Source organism: Micromys minutus (genome assembly GCF_963924665.1).
Source record: "Micromys minutus genome assembly, chromosome: 10".
NCBI classification, from domain to species: Eukaryota; Metazoa; Chordata; class Mammalia; order Rodentia; family Muridae; genus Micromys; species Micromys minutus.
In genome coordinates this window covers 34,181,838-34,205,156 of record NC_137979.1, presented here as the reverse complement: position 1 = coordinate 34,205,156, position 23,319 = coordinate 34,181,838, and the positions used below count along the sequence as shown (strand labels likewise).

Genomic DNA, 23,319 nt, shown 5'->3' with positions numbered 1-23,319 from the left:
AAGAAAACAACATTGTTTACTCTTCCATGTCCACTCACAAGAACAATCAGCCATCCTCCCTGGGTTGAAGATGGCGTGGCCGCTACCTTAATTGTAGAATATAAGATTATATATAAATATCATATTACAAAGACACTGTTTTGCCTATCTGGTTGGGAGCCTTAGCCTGTAATAGCTGAGCCACCTCTCCAGCCTGGTGTAAGATACTTTGGTCCATTTTGGTTTGGTCTTTGTTGTATTACCAGGGTTGTGGCACTTGATAGCCATCCAGTCAACTTCTATTGAAGGATGGAGGGATGGAAGAAGGATGGGCAGATGGAAAGCAGGAGAAAGAGTTGAACCTTCTAAAGGCATGGTTATCTCTGAAGGCAGAGGCAGACCAACCCACAAGGGTGAGGCAGATTTCCAACCAGGAAAAATTTTCTAGCAAGGGGCAATGGACAGACTTTGGGATTTATAAACAAGTGAGTTCAAATCCTTCCTTGGTTCTGCACCTCTGCCTCCTCCCAAGAAACAAAGAGAGTGCTCAGCCTTTGGGGCTATTTGAGGATTGGAGGCAACCTCTGTCCAGCTCCCAGCACTATGCTAAATACCCCTGGTGAAGACACATGGCAAAGTGAGCTGGTAGTAGAATAGACCTCAAGACCTAGATGTGAAGATTCCCGAATTCTAGGACTCCTAAGGTCATCCTTAGCACAGATGAAATTTTCTGGCAGAGAGCAATTTCTAGAGGGTCCTGCTTTAGCAGACTGATTGCTCATTGCCTAGGAAGCAACTTGGCAAAAGACTTGGCTGCTGCTCTGCCGTTCTTTCCTTTGGAAGCATCTGGACTTCAATCCAATTTCACCTGCATGTTTTGACTCCCTGACCAGCTATTTACCTTCCCAAGATACCCTGCTCCTGAGAGAGAGCCGCGATAACACTGGGAGTCGGGTGTGTGCTTACCTCCCAGCCTGTCCCCACCATCGATTCAGTCTCAAGTCAAACAGTCTCTGGACTTAGCCTATTTAATTTGGCTGAAGAAAAAGAGCCAGCCCTCTGATGATCAAATATGGGTCACAGGGAGGCTTTTCCCCTACCTCAGGCTACACAGTTATTTATTTTAAAATAATTAACTAAGGATATCCATGGGAAACAAAATCCTTCACAAGGTGGTATGGTAAGAGTCCAAAGCCTCTCATTAGAGGCTGGGCAGCAGAACCCATTTGCTGTGTTCTAGCATTTGTACTAAGCACAGATGGGTCTCTGAACTTCCCCTTCATGATTTCTGGCTGGGAACTAGAGAATCCCTGTTTTGATCACAGCTTTGCCATCTATCTACTGGGTGAGTTCCTGCTTCCTTATCTAGAAGATGGAGGATGATGTGCTGTGGCAAGGGGACTGTCATCAGTGCAGTGTAGAGGGAACCAGGCAGAAGGCTTGTCAGCTCTAGGTCCACTTGCATTCTCGCCCACTGATGCTCCTCTCATAGATGTAACAGGACTGGAGTGATCTTCTAGGAGTAGGGATGGACAGTTATTATGAGATTGTCCACAGGCAATGCACTAGGAAGAGATGCTCTTATTAGAAAAAAATAGAGCCAAAGTCTTTGTATATTTCACGAATTCAGAAAAGCACTTAAAATAATAACGAATGAGGAAAACAGAATGTGTGGGCTCTGGAGCTAGGTGACCTGGGCCTAAATCCTGGTCCACCATGCCATAGCCATGTGTGCTTGGGGAAGTTATTAGCCTCCCTTGGACTTCAGTTTCCTTATTGTTAACAATGTCCACCCCTTAGGTCAAAATAAATTAGTAGATGTGCAAGTACTCAGGGCATATACTATACAATAGACATGTAACAGTTGCTCCAAGTATCCACTCCTCTACTCTTAGACTGTCTTCACCCAAACATTTGGAAACTTCATTAGGAAGTGACTGTTCTTTATTTCTTCAATTGCTATTCCTAGCTCAGGTCATGGATATAGGTGACAAGGCCTCTGGGTTAACCTTGATTTGCTGAAGATACCAGGTTAACTGTCACAAAAGACCTATGGGAGAAATGGCTGTGTCAGATCATGGCCACAAGCCTTCCCCTCACTACCTGGCTTAAGTCATTTTTTGGTTCCTATCATGGACCCCATGAGCCACAGAAAGGCATCCAAATGCAATCTAGAGAGTTACCCAAGATGCTGGATGCTGGTGTTCTCTGGGCATCATAGACCTTGGGTTATTAATAAATTTCCAGCAACCTATGAAACAGACAATGATTTCCACTCATCAAGACTAACTAGAAGTATCAAAAGAACATAGAAAATATGTGGTTCCAAGAGACAGCAACCCTGGCCTTGCCTTCCTATGCCAGTACATGTATCTAGGATACTCTTCCCCAAGCTCTACCCTGAAGTTTCTGTGTGTATGTGTACCATCCCATAATTATCTTTTTTTTTCCTGAGAAGGTCTCTCACAAACCTGGAACACACCAATTATGCTAAGACAGATAGCCAGCAAGCCCCAGAATCTGCCTGCCTCTTCTTCCCTAGAACTGAGATTATAGAACTGTTACCATGCCCATAATTTGCACGAGGTCAGAGGAGGTAACTGGGGATCAAACTTAGGTCCTCAGTCTTGCAAGGCAAGTAATTCACAAGCGGTTACTGCTCTGTCCTCTGCTCAGAAGCTTCTGATGGCCCCTTGCTGTTTCCTGAAGGATCCCAAATACCTGTGACTGGCAGATGGGCCTTACATCTTCATTCTACCTTATTTAAAATGTACCATCCCTCACCACAGTCCATGAGGTCACCTCAGATCATATGGCTCCACCACTGTCTATACAGTGCCCTGTTCCCTCTATGGTGACAGTTCTTTTCCCTATGGCATCTCTGGGAACATGTTCTTCATTTACCCTGTTACTTAATGGTCCCGTCCTCTAGGCTTTGAAGAGCAGTGGTTCTGACCCTTCCTAATGATGCAATCCTTTAATACAGTTCTTCATGTTGTGGTGACCTCTGACCATAAAATTATTTTTATTGCTACTTCATAGTGGTAACTTTGCTACTGTTATGAATCAGAATATAAATCTCTTATATAAAGGATATCTGATTTCTGACCCCTGTGAAAAGTCACTGGACTCCCCAAAGGGATTGTGACCCCCAGGTTGAGAACTGCAGCTCTAGGGACTCACCATCAGGAGTCTCCCTGTTCTCTGATGTGTTTACTTTCTTCTTCTTCTCAAAGGAAGAGATGCCTTAGTTATTGTTGCCAACAGAGCACCTGGCACTGTACTTGTTTACAGGCTAAAGAAAGAAGATCACTGCTGCTTTGATCAAGGAACAAGCAAAAAGAGAAAGTGTGGTCAGTTCTGCATTGAAAGTGTGAATCTGTTCCAGGCCTGTTATCAGGAGATTGCTGGAAAGTCACACAGTGAAGTACAGTTGAGAAGCACTGGATGAATTCAGAAATTTGTACAAAGCTGAATAGGACCACACAGAATTTAATAAAGAGCCCGGTGCATGCACACACACCACCCGATCAGCCAGCCGCCTTGATCCCTCAAAGGCTATAAGCTACATCTGTGCCCATCAGGAACCAGAATTCCTTCTGACTACAGGCAATCCTCTGTCCTCCACAATAACGACCTGTGATCTCCTGATACCTACTTCCTTAGGCAAGCTTCAGGACCCTTTCAGGCCCAACTGTCATGTGTATTATTGGAGAGCATTTATGTTTTTAGCCACCTAGCAACTGCAGACTCTGATAATGTTCTGATGGAAAGCTTAGTTTTTTTTATGACATGTCACCATGCCATAAAATTTTCCCATTAGCCCTGTGACTGTTTGAATGCAACATAAGTAGTGTGTGTGTGTGTGTGTGTGTGTGTGTGTGTGTGTTTAGATGTATGTGTTGGTTTATACAACACCAGCTATGCCTCCTGTGTTTAAAAACAACCATGTTTCCCTTACAGAAGGACTCCAGAGAAAGCCACCTCCAGTGTCACACATCTGTTTCAGGGGTTTCCACCTAACTCATATGGCTCATAGACCTAACTATGTAGCCCATGTCTCTAAGACGCTCAAAAACCAGCAAAGACTTCAATTCTGGAAACAAACAAAGCATCAGTCCCTAGACATTTAAAACTAGGTCGGTCTGTCTGTTTGTCTCTCTGCCTGTCTCTCTTTCCCTTAAGTCTTATGGTTTCGGATCAGTCAACTCTTTCTTTGCTCTTTCTTTTCCTCTGAAGGATATGCAGATTTTCTACTTCTGGTGATAGATGCTGGATTTATAAAATAATGTTAAAAGAAACACTGGCTTTCCTGGGAGACACAATGCTAGGTGAACAGGAGCAATGCCAACCAGGAAGTCGTGTCTGGCATTCCTCTCCTATAAGGAGAGAGAGGGGAGTGGGGACTCTTGGGTAATATGAGCTCAGCTTGTCCTTCACTTGGCCTCTGGCACTGAAGCCTGAGGGATCTCTTGACTGGGATCTGTAAGCTGAACCCAGAACCTGGTGGGATGCCTTCACTCCTGACACTTCATTTTGAAGCCAGCTCCTGTTCATGATAATGAAGGAATGTTCCTCCGGTTAGTGGACCTATGCCAGTTCGAGTGAGCACCCCAGCCACCGGCAGAGTAAACATTACTCAACTGGCCAGGGCTCTGTCACACACATTCTTCCTCTGTGTTCCTAACCTCATGCAGAGCACAGCCCAAACCCATTGGGTCTGAAAACTAGATATCTGAACTAGGATAGGAGGGAGCATGAGGAGGAAATAGTTCTTCCAAAATAAAGCCATTGTGCCCATTAATCGTGGGCATACAGAACTGTTTCCTAGGGACCCCCAACCTTGTACTGCTAAGTGGAGGGTGGGGGCCTTAAACTAGTCTTGGTGACCTAGCCATGTGTCCTCATAAACCCCCACCTCCCTCACCTAAACACCAGTCATTTTTATTAAGGACAGAGGCAGAGGAGAGACTGCAGCCTGGTGAATTCCTCAGATACTCATTTATCATCGAAAGAATGTGAACAATCCCTTGGCTTCAAACTGGGGACTCGAGAAACCAAAGCTTCCAAATGAATTAGCACAGCTGCCTCAGTTTCTCCACGGGAAGCACAGGACTTTTGCCATTCTGTATACCGTTTCTCCCTAAGGATAAAGACACATGTTTGCATGGGGTTTAGGAGATTAAAAGTCTGAAAGCCTAGGAAGAAAAAAAAAACTGATGTAAAATGAAAGCAATTTAAACAGTAGGTGGTCCTTAGTTCTAGATCCTAAAGACCTCAGGTGGAAAGCCCATTCATGGCAGGAGAGACACAGACAGGTCTGGGAGGACTGCAAACATTCTTGATTCAAGGAGCAAAGCATTGAATGACACTTCAGGGAGGCCCACAAACTGGTTTTCTTATAGAAATCAAAGTAAACATGAGCAGCAGGGAAAGAAAGAAAGAAAAGCAAGCAGCTGAGAAGAGGTGCTAGTGTGCATGTGTGGTGCCTTCAGACATAACCTTCAGGCAAGGATGGGGGCAGGACGGACACCAATAGCCTTCCTTTCACGGGGCTGGTCTTAGTACTATGTCCTAATGTCCTTGCCAGAGAGCTGGTTTCTGCAAGCAAACATCAGGTGCTTTGTAAGATCACTTCAGCCTGGAGCCCAAGGCCACAGCCGAAAGAGACTACCTGGCATTGCAAAACTCTGGCAGGCCTCATTCAGATGAACGTCTACACTGGTTTCTCGGTGGCTACAGGCCCATGGGACACACTAGAGAGCAGTTCTGAGGTGATTTAACATACCTCGTGCCAGGGGCCACCTAGCAAGTCTGACATTCTGAAGCTGTGACCCCCTTTCCTCTACCCTACAATCCCCAAATGGACTCCTGATATGATAAGCCACTTTTTCATGACCCATAGATAGTTTGAAACAATTTTATAGGTTTTCACCCTTATTTCTTGACTGCCTCTATCAGGAGAATATATGTATCCCGAGGCAGGCTATAGTCCCCTCAGCAACTCCTTTTTAAAGATTTATTTATTTTATGCATATGAGTGCTCTGTCTTCATGCATATCAAAGGAGGCAATCAGATTCCATAATAGATGGCTATGAGCCACCATGACCTCTGGGACAGCAGTCAGCGCTCTTAATCACTGAGCATCTCCTCCAGCCTCCTCCTCAGCACTTTATATAGAACGTGGACTATGTCAGGTACCCAAGGATTTGCAGAATGAATCAATAAGACAGAATAGCTTAACTGAGGGCTCCATGAGAAGCATTGTGTGTGTGTGTGTGTGTGTGTGTGTGTGTGTGTGTGTGTGTATCGAGAGAGAAGGGGAGGGAGACAGAGAGGGAAAGATATTAAAACACAATCAAAATGGAAGAAACATTACTGACAGGTCTGAGCAATTTCATGTTGGAGGCATCAGACAAGGGCATGGATGGGTGCGGGGGACACTTGAGATCTCATCCTGTGCCAAAATAGTGTCTCTGTGTGTGTGTGTCATTCTCTAGTCTTGCTGCCCAATAGTAACATCTGTCCCAGAGCTCTTTAAAAGCAAGTGCTCTCATTAATATAAGCTGACTGTTTCTAAAGTGAGGCTTAAAAATGATGGCACATATCCCATGTCATCTTATTGCTTGGCAAGAAAGACTCATGGCTTCTGTAGATGTATAAGTGAGATGCCTAAGTTTATACTTAGCAAGTTAGAAGCCAGTTTGTGGTCCACTGGGCTGACTTTTGAGGTAAGGAAAAGGATCTATTGGTGGGCATTCACTGTGGCAACATGAACAATATAAATATGCTTTGTAAAAAAAAAAGAAAGAAAAGGAACCAAGGTAAAAACCTAAGAAGAGTTATTGCTGGACATGTCAGTCCAGTGCTTGTGGGGGCAGACAGTGTCCTGCTGCACTCTGGCTTCTGGGGTCTTGTCTTTTCTAAGCGCTGCCTTTGCAGGCAGGGGTAATATGGCTGAAACAAAGACTCCCAGGCTTGGCTGACAAGGAGAATGGTGATATTCCTAGTGGGATGGGCAAAGTGAGGAAGGCTATAAAGCCATCAGAAGACTGAGCCGCTGGGTGTCCACACAAAGTAAGGACTTATAAACAGACATCTGTATTGTGACTGAAGGGCTAATAAAGTTGCCTTAGAAAAGAGATGGTCTTCCACTATGACCTATTCACAAGCCATTCCCCCACTGGGTGGGGATGCCCAGGGACAAGATCTTTTGAGGCCTGACAAATATTAGAGCTGCCTCCCTATGGGGTCTGGTCAAACTCCAGCCTCTTCATCACTATCACTGGGACAGCTCCATCAGCATCATCACCATCATCATCACTATCATCATCAGCATCATCATGACAAATCACTGCTCATCACCCAGCAAGCTTATGAGTAGATGCTCACTCCAGGGAGCACCAGGAATCAGACACCGAGCCTTTGGCAGGCGGATGAATACGGGCTTCTAGTCTGCAAGGAATACTAGGTGAGTGTTTGGGGAACACCATCAGAGATACTCAGACTCTGGCAGATTTTCTTGTCTCTTGGCAGCTCAGCCATACAGAGTCTAGCTCTCAGTGGAAACAGAATGACTCAATCTGACACTCTTCTTGTCCAAGAAGTATTGATTGGAAAGAGATTATAAAAGGGTCTAAGTGGTAGACCATGATACTAACTAAAACAATTAAAACAGATGAACCATCTAAGTCAGTAGAAAGCAAGCTAGGAGGACATTAGGGAGAAGACCAGGATGTGCTCTTGGAGACGTTTCTGGGAGAATTTAATGTTGCCACTAATTTATGAACTGTAAACTTGAGATAAGAGATGGTACATCAGGACATTGTTTCCAGAGAAGAGAAGTTGGGCTTCAAATACCATTTACAGATGCCCTAAAAAAATGAATGTTATGTTCAGTTTAACTATAAAATGGAGTAACAAACCTACAATGCAGAGCACTTAGGCCTTAAGGTTTTTGGTCAGGAACTTCTTCATAACCAGATACATCATTCCATGAAGGAGAGTGGCTACCGTGGTACCAGGCCTAGCAGAAGAGACAGTGAAGAATCCAGCAGGGGCTTGGATACAGCTCAGCTCAGGGTCCTATCACTCTGACTACATGCACAGTGAGCCAGGTGTCTGAAGGCCCCAATTCACTATGCAAACAAGGCAGACCTTTTGTTTTGTTTTTCTTCAACAGGAAGGGATGCAATCCCTCGAGTAAAATTCTAAATAACAAAGAAGATAGGCTGCACATCCCTGCTCCCGTCTGTAAAATACCCAGAGATCAAGGAAGAACTTGCTTCTCGCTCGCTATGTAAACTATAGGTGTTGTTTGGAGAGTTTCTCGTCCTTACTGCACAAGTATTATTCAGGCCTCTTGGCCATCACAGTCCAACAGATGCCAAGTAAGAAGAGGTGTTCTGCCATGGACAAGGACCTACAGACTGCCACGCTAAAGCCCCGGAAGTGCTAACCTCTGGCAGTTATAGGTGTCTTGTTTATACCCAGTATAAATCTGTTTATTGTGACTGGCCCCACCCAATCTGCCAATGTTGTAAAGCCCTAATGGTCCCTAATAAAGGTGGAAGACTTCTAACAGCAAAGTTCCTGAAACAGGGATGGAGTGAGGGAGAGGAAAAAAAAGAGAGGGAGGGAGACCGATGATGAGCTTAACAATAAAGGACCACAATGGCAGCCCTCTCTCTGTACACGAGTGGCAGAGGCTGGGGCCTCACAACTGGAAACAACATATAGTCTCTAAGTAACAAATGGTCAGAATCCTCAATTAGCTTAATGACTTGTCCAATGCTACCTCTGGGGTTCAGAGCTCCCCAACTCCAGCTGCCTCTCCTATTCTAGCTGAGTATAGAAGCACTCGATCATTGTCAACCCTCCAGAAGGCTCTCCCGCTCTGTCTAGCTGAGTGACAGGCAACTCCTGGTTGTGCGTCCAGTGTCTTGGAACACTTGTCACAATGCTCTAGATCTACATAACAACAATTTTGATCTTACAGGTGTGTGTGGAGCTACCGAGTCCATGTTTAATGAGCTCCCCGGAAGACTCTGTTGTGCTCTAGGAAAGAGATCAGAGAACCCCAGATTTTCCCACTGCTTCGGTTTCATGGTTGTGGTTGTTCTAAATGATGACCAAAGTTCATGGAAACTGCAAAGCCACACCTTTATCGAGAACCCAACAAGACCCGAAGCCTTGGGGGTCAAGGAGCTCTACAAGGGAAGTGAATTATTCTTGCCAAGCAAAAAGATGACTGGAGTATATGTTATTACTTTAAAGCCTTGTGACAACCCTATCTATGCATTAGGACCCCTACAGAGCTGATGAACTTATTCGAGAACACACTGCCAGGTGGTGACAGATTCAGTGACCTATGTTGTGAGTGCTACACCTTGCTTACAGGTACATCTATGTCAGTGTGGTCTTAAGTGAGGGTGGGGCTATCTGTAAACAGCAAATTTCGTAGCATTTCACATTACATAGATTCCTCTTGGAAAAGCAATTAAGTTACCAAGCCCATTTCCAAGATGTGCTTCCAACATCTAGCATATGCTACCCTAGAAACTTCACTCTTGATGTCCCCGGAGTACTAGAAGGATAAAGTCTTCCCCGATTAGGCTGAAGCTAGTCTGTAGTGGACACTGTGCTGCTGTTGGGCTGCTGAGTCTAGAGCACAGGGTAAAAGTCAGCTTCCTGTGCTCACCACAAGATAGAGTCCAATTTTTTTTTTTTTTTTTTTTTTTTTTTTTTTTTTTTTTTTTTTTTGTGCACAGTTCCCTTCCTCAGAACAAAAGGCAGGAAGCTTCCCAAATGCACCCTCCTTCAAGAAAGCAACCAGCCTCCCTCTAATTGGGAAGCTTTGGAGGTCTAGTCATACCTAAACAGAGAAGAGAGGGACTCACACCAACTTTCATTAAAGGAGAAAAATATGTTGCTAGGTACAGGAAATTCTGCTGCCCCTGACCTTCCGATGGATGGTCCTGAGCCCTAATCCCAACATCAGTCCATGCAGTCCACAGCTGCTTCTCACTGTGCTAATGCCCATGGCACCAAATACACCTCGAGGGTGGCACTGAGCAGTCCTAGGGAAGATGAGAAACTGCCTCGCATCCACTGTGTGACAAGAAGCCAGCTGAGTCTACCTCAGGCACCAAGATGATCATTTAGTTGGAAATACCCAAGTTCTCCAAAAATCAAGATTGATCGAGACTCCAACAGAGATGGAGAACTAAGGGGACCCCTCACCACATAACAAATAACACGAATAACATCAACAAACCTTCTTCCAGATAATGCACAGTACCAAATAACCACAGCTATCGTTTATGAGAGCCTGCCTCGTCTGGGTGTTTTCCCTGTGTGCATAGACACCACCATACCATTTCCTCCTTGAGCTTTTGTGCAAGTGGGTGTGTTCATTGTACACTGAGAAACTGAGGCTCAAATTCCAGAAGCTTGTCTAGGATCACACAGAAATAAGTGACTAAGGTGAGACTGGGACTGAGGTCTCCTCCATGACTTGTGGGTCTGTGGTACACCCACTGGATTTAGAAGAACTTTATAAAGACATATTAAGTAGGATTGTCAGTCAAGGAAAGGTTGGAGGGCCCGGGGAGATTAGTTATTAATGGAGTTGCCCAAAATGCTCACTACTGGCAGTGAAGCCCCTGAGCTATCCACCTCCTTTGCCAACACCAAAATGCAGACGCTCAGGCTACCCCTCCTGCCTCTTGACCTCTAACAAGAATGTGCATTTTGACACATGTCCAGGAAAAGAACATGCACTTTAACTTGGGGGCACTTTAGAGTTAGTTTTCAATTTATGGAGGCTCATTGGGCTCACCTGAAAAGTTTTAGTACCCACTGATGCCTTCCTTAACGCTCTAGAAAGCCGAACGTAATACGGATGGGCTGTATTGAGAGCTTTGCTGACCTAAGCAGCCTGCTTTTATATGGTGTATCAAGAGCTATATAGACACATGCATGTGTGTATATGTACATATATTTTATTATATATACACATGTTATTAATTTTGTGTGTAAGTTTATGAACCTGCCCACAGGTGTTGGTGCCCATCTAAAGTGTTGGTGCCCCTGAAGCTGGGGTTATAGGCAGTCGTGTGCTTTTTGATATGAATGGGGGGAATTAAATTCAGGTCTCACTCTTAATCACTGAGCCATCCCTTTAGCCCTGATTCTTATATTTTTAATTTTATATAGTTGGGAAAAAATCGAAGGGAAGATGTGTCATGATACATGAAAATGGCATGAATTCAAATCTCAGAAGCTACAAATAAAGCTGTGTTGGGAGACAGCCACACACTCATGTATGCAGTCTATGGCTGCATTTGTGTTGCAGAGGCAGGCTTGAAGGGCTGTGACTCAGACCTTATAGCTTAAAAAGTCAGAACTATTTATTCTCTTTTTGGCTCTTCAGTGGAAAATTAACTGAGTCTGTTCTATAGTCCCTGTGAATAGCCCCAGATGATAATTAGGAGTGAATGGTTTATTTGACTTTATTGTGAAGATATGTTATATTATATATAAAATGTACACATATAAGTTTGTATGTATGTGTATTATATGTGTAGATATACACACATACATGCACACACATGTACATGCACACCTACAACCACACACAGAGATACACACATACATATACATACACATACACACAGACACACATATCCATATCCATACATACACCTACACAGGCAAGTGCATGTGAGCACTTGCGTGTGTACAGACACACACACATGCGCTCAGGTTTCTCTTCTTGCTTCCACATTCATGTTTTTACTTCCTGTTGAAAAGTGGGTAAGTGGATACGGCAAGCTCTTGTGTGACTATTAAGCAGGTGGCTTCAAAGGCCCTTTGCATAGACCTGTGCTTCTCTCTGCCCTTCTAATGCTTCATTCTCTCCAAGTTCCTGTTACTTCCTATCAAACATTCCACAAACAGATTACAAGAGCACTTCTCCCATAAACTGCAGGCTGGACTCCATGTTTCCTGGCAGCTTCCTTCCTCTTCAGAAGGTAGCTAGGAGTCCTCAATCCCCTAAGCATCCTTCAGAGGGATTAGGCATAGCAAGTGGGCTGCCTCAGGTGATAGGAGTCTGTTATCAGCTGGGGGTCCCTTTGTGCTGAGGCCAAAGCCCACCAGCCCTCCCTGCCCAGTGTCTTTGTATGCAGCCCAGGGCTGGCCCTTAGGGGGCTGGCAGCAGAATGCCTTGCAGACCTCTTAATCTCATTAATATCCTGATTGTCTTCCTCAATCTAGTGGGAGTTGATGGGTTGGTACTCACAAGATAAAATGACCTCCAAATTCAGGAGATAAAATGACAGTCAGATTAAGTCCCCTGAGAAGTAGAACACTGAGCCGAATCCACCTCTGAACCACTAGGGCAAGCCAGGATCCCAGGCAATTTTGTTTCTCCTCCTTAGGGACAATAGGAATGGCTCATTTACTCTGGGAACCCTTGCTGCTGAGATGAATATTTTTTACAGCTGCCTCATAAACCCCTCCTCTTGTCTGCTGCCCAGGGAGGAGGTGGAGCTCCCAGAGGTGAGCTGAGGTGCCTACCCTGTCTCACAGGCCCCATTAAGTTGTTAAAGCTTTTAAGTGCCCCAGACAGGGCCCAATGCAAGGGCAGTTCAAATCCCCACACAGATAGGAAAGGGCTTGGGAAAGAGAGGTCTTCATTTCTTTCTACAGAATTCACCTTGCTCAGGGGCAGCGGCTGGGGAAGAAACAGTGAACTAGCTAGGTTCTGAGTCTTCTCCCTAATTCAGCTCTGTCATTCAGATGAGAGCAGCAGCATAAAAGGGGAGAGCTGTCTGTCTGTCTCTCTGTGTGTGTCTGTCTCTGTCTGTCAGTCAGTCAGTCAGTCAGTTTGTCTATCTGTCTGTCTCTCTCTCTCTCTCTCTCTCTCTCTCTCTCTCTCTCTCTCTCTCTCTCGTGTGTGTGTGTGTGTGTGTGTGTGTGCGCGTGTATTAGTTCTCAAGCGTAAAAGTTGTTAGTGTCTGTATAGAACAAAATAAAGACAGATGGACAGTGTATTACAGTTCAAAACCTGTCCCATTGCTGACTATCTCTGTGAACTTGGGTAAATCACTCCACATTCTAAACATCTTTACCTTCCTTAATTGACAAAAGGGGTATCAATACTGACAGCACCCATCCTTCTAGGTCTTGGGAAAGTGAGACAAAGTACAGAGGTGACCAGTTCAGGGCCTGGTACCAGGGAAGTGCCACATCAACATATCCTAATTTTTTATCTTCAGTCTGTGTCTTGCTTCTGGGTATGTCTGAGGTCTCCTTGGGTACAATATATAGTTTGTGCATTCATACAGGCCGTTTGTACCCGGGCCAGGAATGAATCTGCTTTGTTTAAGCTATGAGGTTAGATTCCTGCAGCCACCAAGGATGCTAAGGAAGAAGTAGGAGGCAGGACTCTGTTTTCAAGTTCTGATACATGTCAAGGAAGCCAAGTCTGCTGGGCTGGGAAAGGAAGGGAGAGAATTCAAAGGCAGGGAAAAGCAGAGGCCACAGAAACAATATGTCCTATTAGGCTGTGGCCCAGAGGTCTAAAAGTTATCCTGGGGAGGTGTCTTCTCCCTTTTGTGACTCACTGACTTTGCTGAAGAACAAGTCCCCATTTCCTTCTGAAAAGATCATTTAAGAGTGAGAACATGTGTGGGAGAGCAAAGGCTGATGGGAACCTCATGTCCCTCCCTGCCTCCTTGGGGAGGCAGCCAGGTGACTTAGACTGGATCAAGGTGTACAAAGAGCAAGGCCACCCAGATCAGGCTGCAGATATGAGCCTTGGACCAAGGCTAGCCCAGCTCCCATCCCCAGCCTCCTCTGAGGCAATCAATACAAGCACCAGTCTCCAACCTGCTCCTTTTTCTTGCCACAGCCCTGCCCTCTGACCTTTTGGGGGCCTTTTCCTTGATTCAGCTCCAGAATGGAGGTAAAGGCCATCACTCCGGGCCTGCTCAATGGCCCCAGAATGGGTTGTCACGGGGCCCTATAACCAGGGACAGCTCCTGCTGGCCAGAGCTGGAGTAGGGAGGGCAACAGATAAAGGCCTTCCAGTCTGAAGATAAATGGCCGCCTGCAGCCCTGCTACAGTAACTTTAGGCCCCCGAGAAGAAGAGACAAAGGGTGCCCCTGTGACACACACTGGAAAGATGAAGGCCCATCAGCAGCAGCCAGGCTGGTTCAAAGCCCCAGCTTAATTGTCAATTAAGCATGCATGGGGGGGGGGGGACAAAGCCATGACAACCCTTGGCTGCATGCTGGTGTGTGATTGTAAAGGCAAAGAGGGGTAAGGCTGAAAACAGCTGATTCTGCTGAGTGTGTTTGTAGGGTACCTTGTAACCAACCAGCCGCTGACAGAGGCAAAGTGCTTCTCCTGCCATCCCTATTGTGTAGGACATTCCAGGACCAGGGTCACATTGTGGTCATCGTGGGCAAGTGGGGCACAAGTAAGCATGGCTGGGAAGGAGGGTGCTTGCATAGAAAAAGGAGGTACAACTCGCCAGGAAGAGGGCTCTGGGGAAGAGTCTTCTTTTTGGTGCTGCCAGACCTCCTGGCTCAGGTGATGCAGTTTGGAGAAGAAATGATGTAGAGCAGGGGGGTTAGATCTTGGGGTCGTGTCCCTCCCCAGCTCAGCCTTAGAGATTAGCAGTGTTAGGGGCTGGGGACTATACAAGCACAGGACCAGCGTTCAGAACCTCATACCCATGTAAATGCTGAGCAGGCAAAGGGTTTGTCTGTGATTCTGGCATATCAGGAGAGGGATGAATACAGAGGATCCTCAAAGCCATCAAGAAAGACATTGGGCAGCAATCTGCTACTTCTCTCTTAGCTTCCTTTGTATTTTTCCTTAGTGGCTTGCAGCAATGTTTAACCCTGTGGCTTAGACACCACACACACACACACAAACACACACACACACACACACACACACACACACACACACACACACACACACACCAATACACATACATGTACATGGAGAGCAAGAGAGAATAAGCAAGGCATAGATAGATAGATAGATAGATAGATAGATAGATAGACAGACAGGCAAACAGACAGGCAAACAGACAGACAACCACTGACACTGAGTGTTGGTTCCAAGTTTCAGGTTCCAAGTCAGCGATGTTTTTGGCATGGGACTGAGGAGGTCCCACTACAGAGATGGTACAGTGAGGCTCTGTATCCCAAAGCCTTTCTTGAGCATGTTGTCTGCCTAGCCCCGGAGACAGTCCTAAGAGTCATCTTGGCAGATGAGAGGGACATCTAGGGTTCCAATTCTAGCACTGCAAAGCACAGTGGTCACTTCTTTGTCGGTCCCAGAATGAGAATGCATCTCTCTGCCTGTTAGGATGTCGAAGAGTGAGGAATTAAAAAGAAAACAGTTTTTGTTTGGTTGTTGTGCCTGTCCTTGTTCCCATTGGCTCCATTTAGCCTCTTTAATACCAAGAGGATGGGAAGGATCTCACTGGGGTTTGTGGGGAAAGGTGGTATTTACGATGTCCACCCCTTTAATCTTTGCACGCACCCAGCAGCTGTTTGACACATAAGAAACCCAGAACTTATGTGAATTAGTCACACTCATCACATGTCTACTTAGAACTGAGGTTCAGAATTGCACCCAGGGAATCCAGTCTGCACATGAGTCCCTTGATGGGCTTTGAGTGAAAAGGAAGGTTTAAAAAGCTACTGAAAACATCCAGTGTCCCATAGGAATCCTCCTGAGACAGCTGTAGGAGCTCTCTCCCTAGAAAAGCTTGTGATGCTCCCAGAGATAACCTTGATGCCCAGCTGTTTCTGGGTGTTCCCTACAGTATATAAATTCTGAGGATGCAGGGCTATGTGTCCCCAGCATTTTCCTTTTCATTCTTCACATGCTGGCTAGGCACACACTCCATCACTGAGCTGCATCCCAATTTACATTGCCAGGACTTTGTTAGCATCTAATGTATGTTTGTGTTGCAAGAATCAGCAGACCTGATGTCTAATCACCATCATGTGAGTTTCAACAAATCATCTCTTTCTGGGCTGCAGTCTCTTTCTTTGAAGGCCTTCTTCTGGGTTCTATCCCCCCACCCTCTACCTTTTTAAATTTTATAAAGATCCAGAGTTTCAGAGCAGCTCAGAGATCCCATTTTCAGTGGGCCATACCCTTCTCAGACTGTCTCTGGCCCTCATCCCTGCCTCTGCTCTGTTTCTAATACCTGGCCCTGCCACCTTCATTCTCTGATGCTCCAGCCAGGGCACAGAGAGCCTAAACTAGCGACCCTGCGGTGACCTCAGCACAACCCCAGCTTGTCAGAAAGCCGCTGGCCCTTTGTTTGGCTTTCAGGCTCCCTGACTTTGGTGTGGAGATCACAGGTCCCAGCACAAAGGCCATTGTCTTCTCAACAATGCTCCTTGCCCCAACCACGCCCCCACAGCTTCCAGATTCAGTTCCATGGATCACCATGCTGGGCAAAATCTCCAGCTCTGCTCAGTACCAGCCATCCGCCACCTACCTGCTGAACCTTGCTTTGTATGTCTGTAAGGGGGTTAGGGAACACTTAGGTCAGACCAACACTTTCTCCCCTCACCACCCTCAGCTTCTTTGCCTTTTATGAATAAGCCTCCTTTCTTCTGGGGTGTCTGAGCCTTCCTTACTCTCAGGGCAGGACTCAGAGAAACCCTAGCCTGGCCCTAGGCTTCGTGCCTGTCAATTTCAGGTCTCAAAGACCATACCTCTTATGAATGGCAGGCTTGAAACCAATGTTTGCATATTACCCAACTGCTGGCTCAGACCCTGTCCTGATGACATGTGGGTCATCTTGCAGTTCTTGAGCCTTTCTCACCAAAAAATTCGCAGGGGAGGGAGGAAGGGACCTCAGAGGACTATGGATTACAACAATGGCTGGCTTTTCTTCTCCAAGCTTTCCTCCAGATCAGAAAGCCGTGTTGTGTTTGGTATACATGGGTACCAAACAACCATGGATACCAAAATACCTCCTCATTTCTGGTGAGCCAGCTTTCTTAGGAGAAGACATGGCTGGCACAATACTTAGCACATAGGGGTCCTTCCTCATCTGAGGATATGGGCATCTATCTTGACATATTCAAAGCCCATAGCAGAGACATTCTGATCCAGGCCAACATGCTACAAACTCTTTAGTCACCTCATCTCAGATGATCTCAAATGATGGACCCCATCTTTACCCTGGCTCAGCACAGCCAAGGCTGCCACCCAAGTGGCCTTTCCCTAACAACCATTTGATTCCTGCTGAAACTGGAGAGTGGCTGATAGGATATGGCCCGACTTGCAGAGAGGGGTCATAGTGACCGGTGAGTGATACATCACTGTGATCTCCCTGCCTGCAGCTTGGACCTGGCATCTCCCAAAAGGCAGCTTTCTCTGGAGATAATCAGTGTGGCTGAATCAGCAGCCACACAGAGAGAATGAAGATAGAGAAGAAAAGGGCAAAGGGCTCCTTTGAGGGCCAAGCAGCTGAGCAAGAAATGGGAGGAAACCTGACCAGAGGCACACACTCTTTCACGAGCCTGTTCTGGCAATGGGAAGAAAGCATGTGTAACCATCCCGAAGTATTTACTCCTCTGAAGCGCGGTGAACAGAACAGCGAGACTGGCGAGGCCGGCGACAGCCAGTTCCGAGGCAGCGAGAGCCTGGCATCTACTCACCTGGCAGCTTGTTGGGTGGAGAGGAGCTTGGCTGGTGGTGAGGGGAGCCATGGGTGAGCAGGGGGTTCAGGTTGTGCGTCTGGTTGGAGCTATAGGCGTCCATGGCCAGCTTCTGCCTGAAGGCCTCTTCCTTCCGGCGGTTTGCAAACCAGTTATAGACACGGACCTCTGTGACCAAGTTGGAGCCCAGGCCATGAGCTTTGGATGGGGAGACCCCTCGTTGCAAACATTCTGCCCTACAAAGGACAGAGAGGAGAGACGGTGAATGAGGGGGCCGGGGGTTGTGTGCGCTAAGCCCCAAAAATTATAGCCTGAATGTCGGTTGCGGTCGGGGAGAGGCCTGTCCAGTATTTGAGAGGGCTCAGCAGAAGCTTTAGTGTAGGCCCTGAGCAAGCTATGTTTCCTGAAAGGCAGAGCACAAGCCCCTATGTGGCTCCTATTAAATGAGGACAAGCCAAGAATGGGCAGTTTCAAGAGACAGCCCCACAATTGGCCTCTGGGCTCCTCCTTCACTGCTACACGAAAGGCAGAGTCCTTTGCTGGCTCTGTCTGAGCCTCTTCCAGGCACAGTGAGAGACACCTGGACTTTGGGGATTTGACACCCTAAAAGGGTGCAGAGAATCCAGATTCCACGTTTTTGCTCTGGAGCAAAGAACTAGCAAAGAGGAGCAGGGTATTAAGAAGGGGAGGAGTATCTCTGGTTATAAGCACCAATGAAATCTGCAGACCGCCATGAGCTCCGTTCTTGCACACCCAACACGCTGTTGAGGCTTTCCTCAACCCGAAGACCTTGTGCCAAACCTGGCCTGCTTCCCCAGATGGCCTTCTGGCTTTATCTTTTCACTGCCAAGGTTGCCCAGCTTGGAGACTTAGCAAGGATTCCACAGGCTTCTGCCATAGCACGGAGTAAACGATTTTTAGAGTCAATATAAGAATGAAAGAATATGGAGAAAGGACACAGACAAAGGATTCTCCAAGGACTTCCAGTGTTTGCTTTAGTGTGTGTGTGTGTGTGTGTGTGTGTGTGTGTGTGTAGTTTGTTTGTTTTGTATTTTTTAAGATACAGAAAGGAGTTCATTGAGTCAGTGTGCACAGAGGATCAAACAGATCCAACCAAGTCTTACCTGCCTGCCAAATTTCCTTGGTGGTTTGCTTGAGACAAGGTCTCAGGCAGCTGTACCCCAGATGACCTCAAATTCTTGATCCTCCTCCTCCCTCTGCCTCCTGAGTTCTAGTATTACAGGTGTGTGCCAGTGTGCCGTGCAGTCTTATAAACCCTGTGATAGGCCCCAGATTCTTTCTGGTCTCATGGGGGATACAATTAGGCAAAGCCAGAGTTAAGGAACAGTTTGATGTTGCCTATGAGGAGTGGAAACATCTCTCCAGCATCATATTTTATGCCAGGACTTCTAGAGTATCTCACCTACAATAAGCACTCACAGGAATAACAATTCAGTATTTCACAGAGGTGAGATTCCATGGTTGAAGGCTTCTCCGGTCTTTTTCTTCTTTTGAACTTTTGTGTGTGTGTGTGTGTGTGTGTGTGTGTGTGTGTATGTGTGTGTTTTATAGCAAATATACTGAGTTTAAAGGACAACTTGCAAGTTTTAGTTCTCTCTCTCTATCATGTAAAGCCTAGGGATTGAACCCAGGCAACTGGACTTGGCAGGAAGTGCCTTAGCCCTCTGAAATCATTCTAGTTTTCCTCAGAGCTTTTAAAATACTAAAATACACTGTGATTCCTCTTGTGATGAGTCTCAAACCTATTTGCTAGTAAATTAAACTGGGGTTCTGCAGAATATGCATTGGGAGGCCCTGATTTAGCCACACTTAGCTGGATAGTCACTCTCTCAACATCATAGGACCAAGGAGCTGAACCTTTGCCCTCCTGCTCCAGGGCCTCCTGGCGTTACCTGTTACATTCCTCCACTAAGGCCTCTCTCTCTTCCTTGCTGGGATTCTTTTGCCGGTCGTAGGCCTGGTACAAAATTTGCTGGGATGCGGGCCCCCATTTGAAGCGGTTGCGGCGCATCTTCTTGTTGGTGGGCTCAGAGCAGGCGTCCTCTGACTGCCCAGGCCCCTGGTTCTGTTGACTGAACTCTGGAAAGAGAAACAGCAGCTGATCCTGACTGCTTTTGTCTGTCATGTTTCCAGAGCTCTGGACTGTCTGGTTGAACTCTGAAAAGAGAAAGGAGTAGACTTGATAGAGCCTGTAGCCTTCACTCTATAGACAGACAGGCAGACAGACAGACAGACAGACACTAGACAGACAGACAGGTGGACCAATGGACAAAGACACCTTAATTCCTCTCCCTTAAGCTTTAGAGCTCACTCCAGTTTTATGTGGGGATACAGAGGGGGACACCTTACAACAGGCCCCTCCCTGCTTGTTTTGTGTCCCCCAGCAAAGTCACCCTTTCCTTTCTTGGACAGATGTCACCATGTCAATGTTTTGAAAAAAATTAATTATTTTTCTTTGTCTTGGTGACCTTCTGACATTGAAGCAATACTCTGAATCCCAAATGCTTGTTATTTATTTTGAGATGGGGTTTCCTGTATGTCCCTGGCTGTCCGGGAACTTGCTGGGTGGACCTGACCGGCCTAGAACTCAAAGGCCCACCTGTCTTTGCCTCCTGAGTGTTGAGATTAAAGGTGTGCACCACCCCCTGGCTCTGAATACTTGTAGTTTGATGACAGGGGGGTGAGCACAGTCAAGTCTCAGGTTGGGAAAATTGTTCAAAGGTACAAGTTACACTTACCTACCATATTTAGAGCACGTGTGGCCCTCCCTGCCCTCCATTCTTCATCTACTCTGGGCATCTGCATTTTAATGTTAGGTTCTTTGAAAACCAGGAAGCCCCAAACCTTTAAAACTGTGACTTTAAGGGCTGCAGAGATGGCTCAGTGGTTAAGAGCACTGAGTACTCTTCTAGAGGTCCTGAGTTCAAATCCCAGCAACCACATGGTGTCTTACAACCATCTGTAATGAGATCTTATGCCCTCTTCTGGTGTGTCTGAAGACAGATACAGCATATATATATATATGTGTGTGTGTGTGTGTGTGTGTGTGTGTGTGTGTGTGTGTGTATGAAAGGCAGAAGAGTCTGTATATATATATATGAAAGGGACACACAGAAGCCTGGCCCAGAGGCAGCATGTCAGCTCATATGGTTGGACTGAGGTTTGATGTCCTCTTTAAGACTGGAACTATGTTGTTTTCTTCCCCATTCTTCACAGAGCAGGGTGCATGGAGGTGCAGGACACATAAATCCATTTTCTAGTCCCTGATACCCTTGTTCTGGACCTTGGTGCTCTCCTATCTCAGTCTGTTGTTTTCCGTGTCCAGGTACAGCCTCCGGAGCACTACAGTAATGCCTCTGGATGCGACACTCGTTTTAAATGATATCTGGGATAAATGGGTTACAGATCCTCACTACTTAACGTGTAACCCCCATCTGCAAACCCTTTCTAGTGTCTCCAGACTGTATACATGGGATTTTATGACCTATCTTGGTCTCTCTTTCCATTTTGGCCCATTAGAAAAAAATCGGTGGCATCCTCTCAGCCTGAACTTAAGATCTCAGCTGTGGGCATGGCTGGCTTTGTTGAACCAGTGGCCAATGTCCAATTCAGAATCATCTCCCAGGTGGATAGATGGCCACTGTCACTGGAGCCTTTAATTTGGAGGTCCTCAAGCTACCTAAGGTAGCTTGGTAGCCCATGGTGTTCTTAGAAACCTAAATGGCCTCTGCTAAATGTAAAAGCAGACTGTCACCAGCTTCTCTGGGCCAATGTGGGTAAAAAAACAAAACAAAACAAAACAAACAAAAAAAAAAAAAACCGATAACCCCTCCCACAGACAGATAACCCCTCCCACAGTCAGATAACTCCTCCCACAGTCAGATAACCTCTCCCACAGTCAGATAACCTCTCCCACAGTCAGATAACTCCTCCCACAGTCAGGTAACTCCTCCCACAGTACAGTAAGGCAACTCTTTAAGTGCTGTTACTTGAGGGTGCAGGTGGAGACAGAAGTCCCCTGTTCAGTGGGGAGGGGACTATTTAATATCTCCTCTTCCTCTCCCGCTTCCTCCTCCTCCTGTTCACCCTCGCGGGCCCTGCAAGGCATCTATAGAATCCCCTATGAATAATAGCCAAAGCCAGTGAGAATAACCCCAAATGTCTGGGATTCTTTTGAGATTTTTATTTGAACTCCGCAGGTGTCATTAGACTTCACAGATGACAGTTCATCTCTACAGCACAACACCCTCTACACCTAACCCTTCACCTAATTCTCGCAGCCCAACATTATTCCCAATAGCAGACAAAGAAAAGCCAAAGCTCAACGTGGTTGAGTGACCTATCCAAAATGAGATGCGCCTAGACTGTCAGAGTGTTCCTAACCACTAGCGTATGAACCACTCCAAAACAACCTCAAGCTCCCTGAATCTGACTTTGGTGGAGGAGGCTTTTTGCTGCATGCATCTCACAGTACAGGAGCTGCTCTTTTGGGAGACAGCAGCCTATATGAGGCTGTAACCCAGAGCATTTGTGGTCCAGTCAGAACCTACAGACCCGAAGGACCTGACCTAGCCACACCCAGTGTCTGAAGAACTAGACTCCTACAGGGCTTCCAACTATCACAGACTCTCCTCCACTTGTTTCAAATTAAACAGAACAGAAAACGTTTGATGCTCATAAAAAATGGCATTGGAAGGTTCTGTTTATAGACAAGCCATTTCTTAGTTTGGTTTATTTTTTTTCATGAAATTTTTGTATATAATTTTATTTTTCATCTCCTTCTAGTTCCACTCAACTTGTTCATTTGGTCTTTCTTTTATTTAACCTCTCAATTTTTTTTGTCCCACGAGTGTGTCTTTTCTTTATCCCTTAAGATTTGATACAAATGCTACCTCCTCTAGTAAGTCCTCCAGGATTTCCCCAGGTGCTATAGCAGCTGCCCTGATGCCCAGTGCATGCCTTCTAGAGGGCTTGGAAAGCTGCTCTCTTGAATTAGTTGGGTTTTTCAACTCCTTGAGGAGAGTGGGAGCCTGTGTAGCCCACAGACTAGCATAGTGCTTCGACCATGGAAGGCATATGTGTGATAATTACAGGAGAAGGAATAGGACCTTAAGTTCTGTCTCCTGTAACTATAAACCAGTAACAACCAATAATAACACTGAACAAAAATGTCCCTTGTAGCCAGCCAGCCACTTGGTCAATTATCCCTTCTTGAGCATCCTGAGACCCTGGGACTTGCATCCTGCTAGATGGTCCAGTGTCTTCTGTGTCTCCCTGTGTGTCCCGGGGTTGCTGAGTGAATACCATTCTGACTGCTCAGCCAGTTTTCCACCAGAGCTGTCTGGCCTTTGCAGATGGTGTCTCCAGAGAATGTTTTTGGGCTATGCAGGAACTGCAGAGCTGCTTCATGTCAGGTAGCTTCAAGGCAGAGACACAGGGGCTCACAGCAGAGGGGTGGGGGAGAATAGGTGGGGATGGTGGTAGCTAAAACGGTTCTAGAGAATGGGCTGGATCTAAAGAGGTCATTGTAATAGCAAGATATTATCTCCCCAAATAAAAACAGCTCAAGGTTCAAACTCCCCTCAGTGTGAAGACCCAAGCTTGGG

The 23,319-nt window shown here is 46.2% G+C and overlaps 1 protein-coding gene across 4 annotated transcripts in view; it reads right to left on the bottom strand.

Annotated features, from left to right (window-relative positions):
- HNF1B (HNF1 homeobox B) overlaps window positions 1–23,319 on the bottom strand; it is a gene marked incomplete at both ends in the record, with an annotated part of 51,435 nt that overhangs the window by 21,759 nt on the left and 6,357 nt on the right. For 2 of the 4 annotated variants that reach the window (XM_080923407.1, XM_080923408.1), the window contains 2 exons: window positions 17,693–17,928; window positions 19,606–19,870. In XM_080923407.1, coding sequence (XP_080779533.1) covers window positions 17,693–17,928; window positions 19,606–19,870 — 501 coding nt within the window. The remainder of the gene's footprint in view (window positions 1–17,692; window positions 17,929–19,605; window positions 19,871–23,319) is intronic. The other 2 variants (XM_080923409.1, XM_080923410.1) reach the window with 1 other exon arrangement.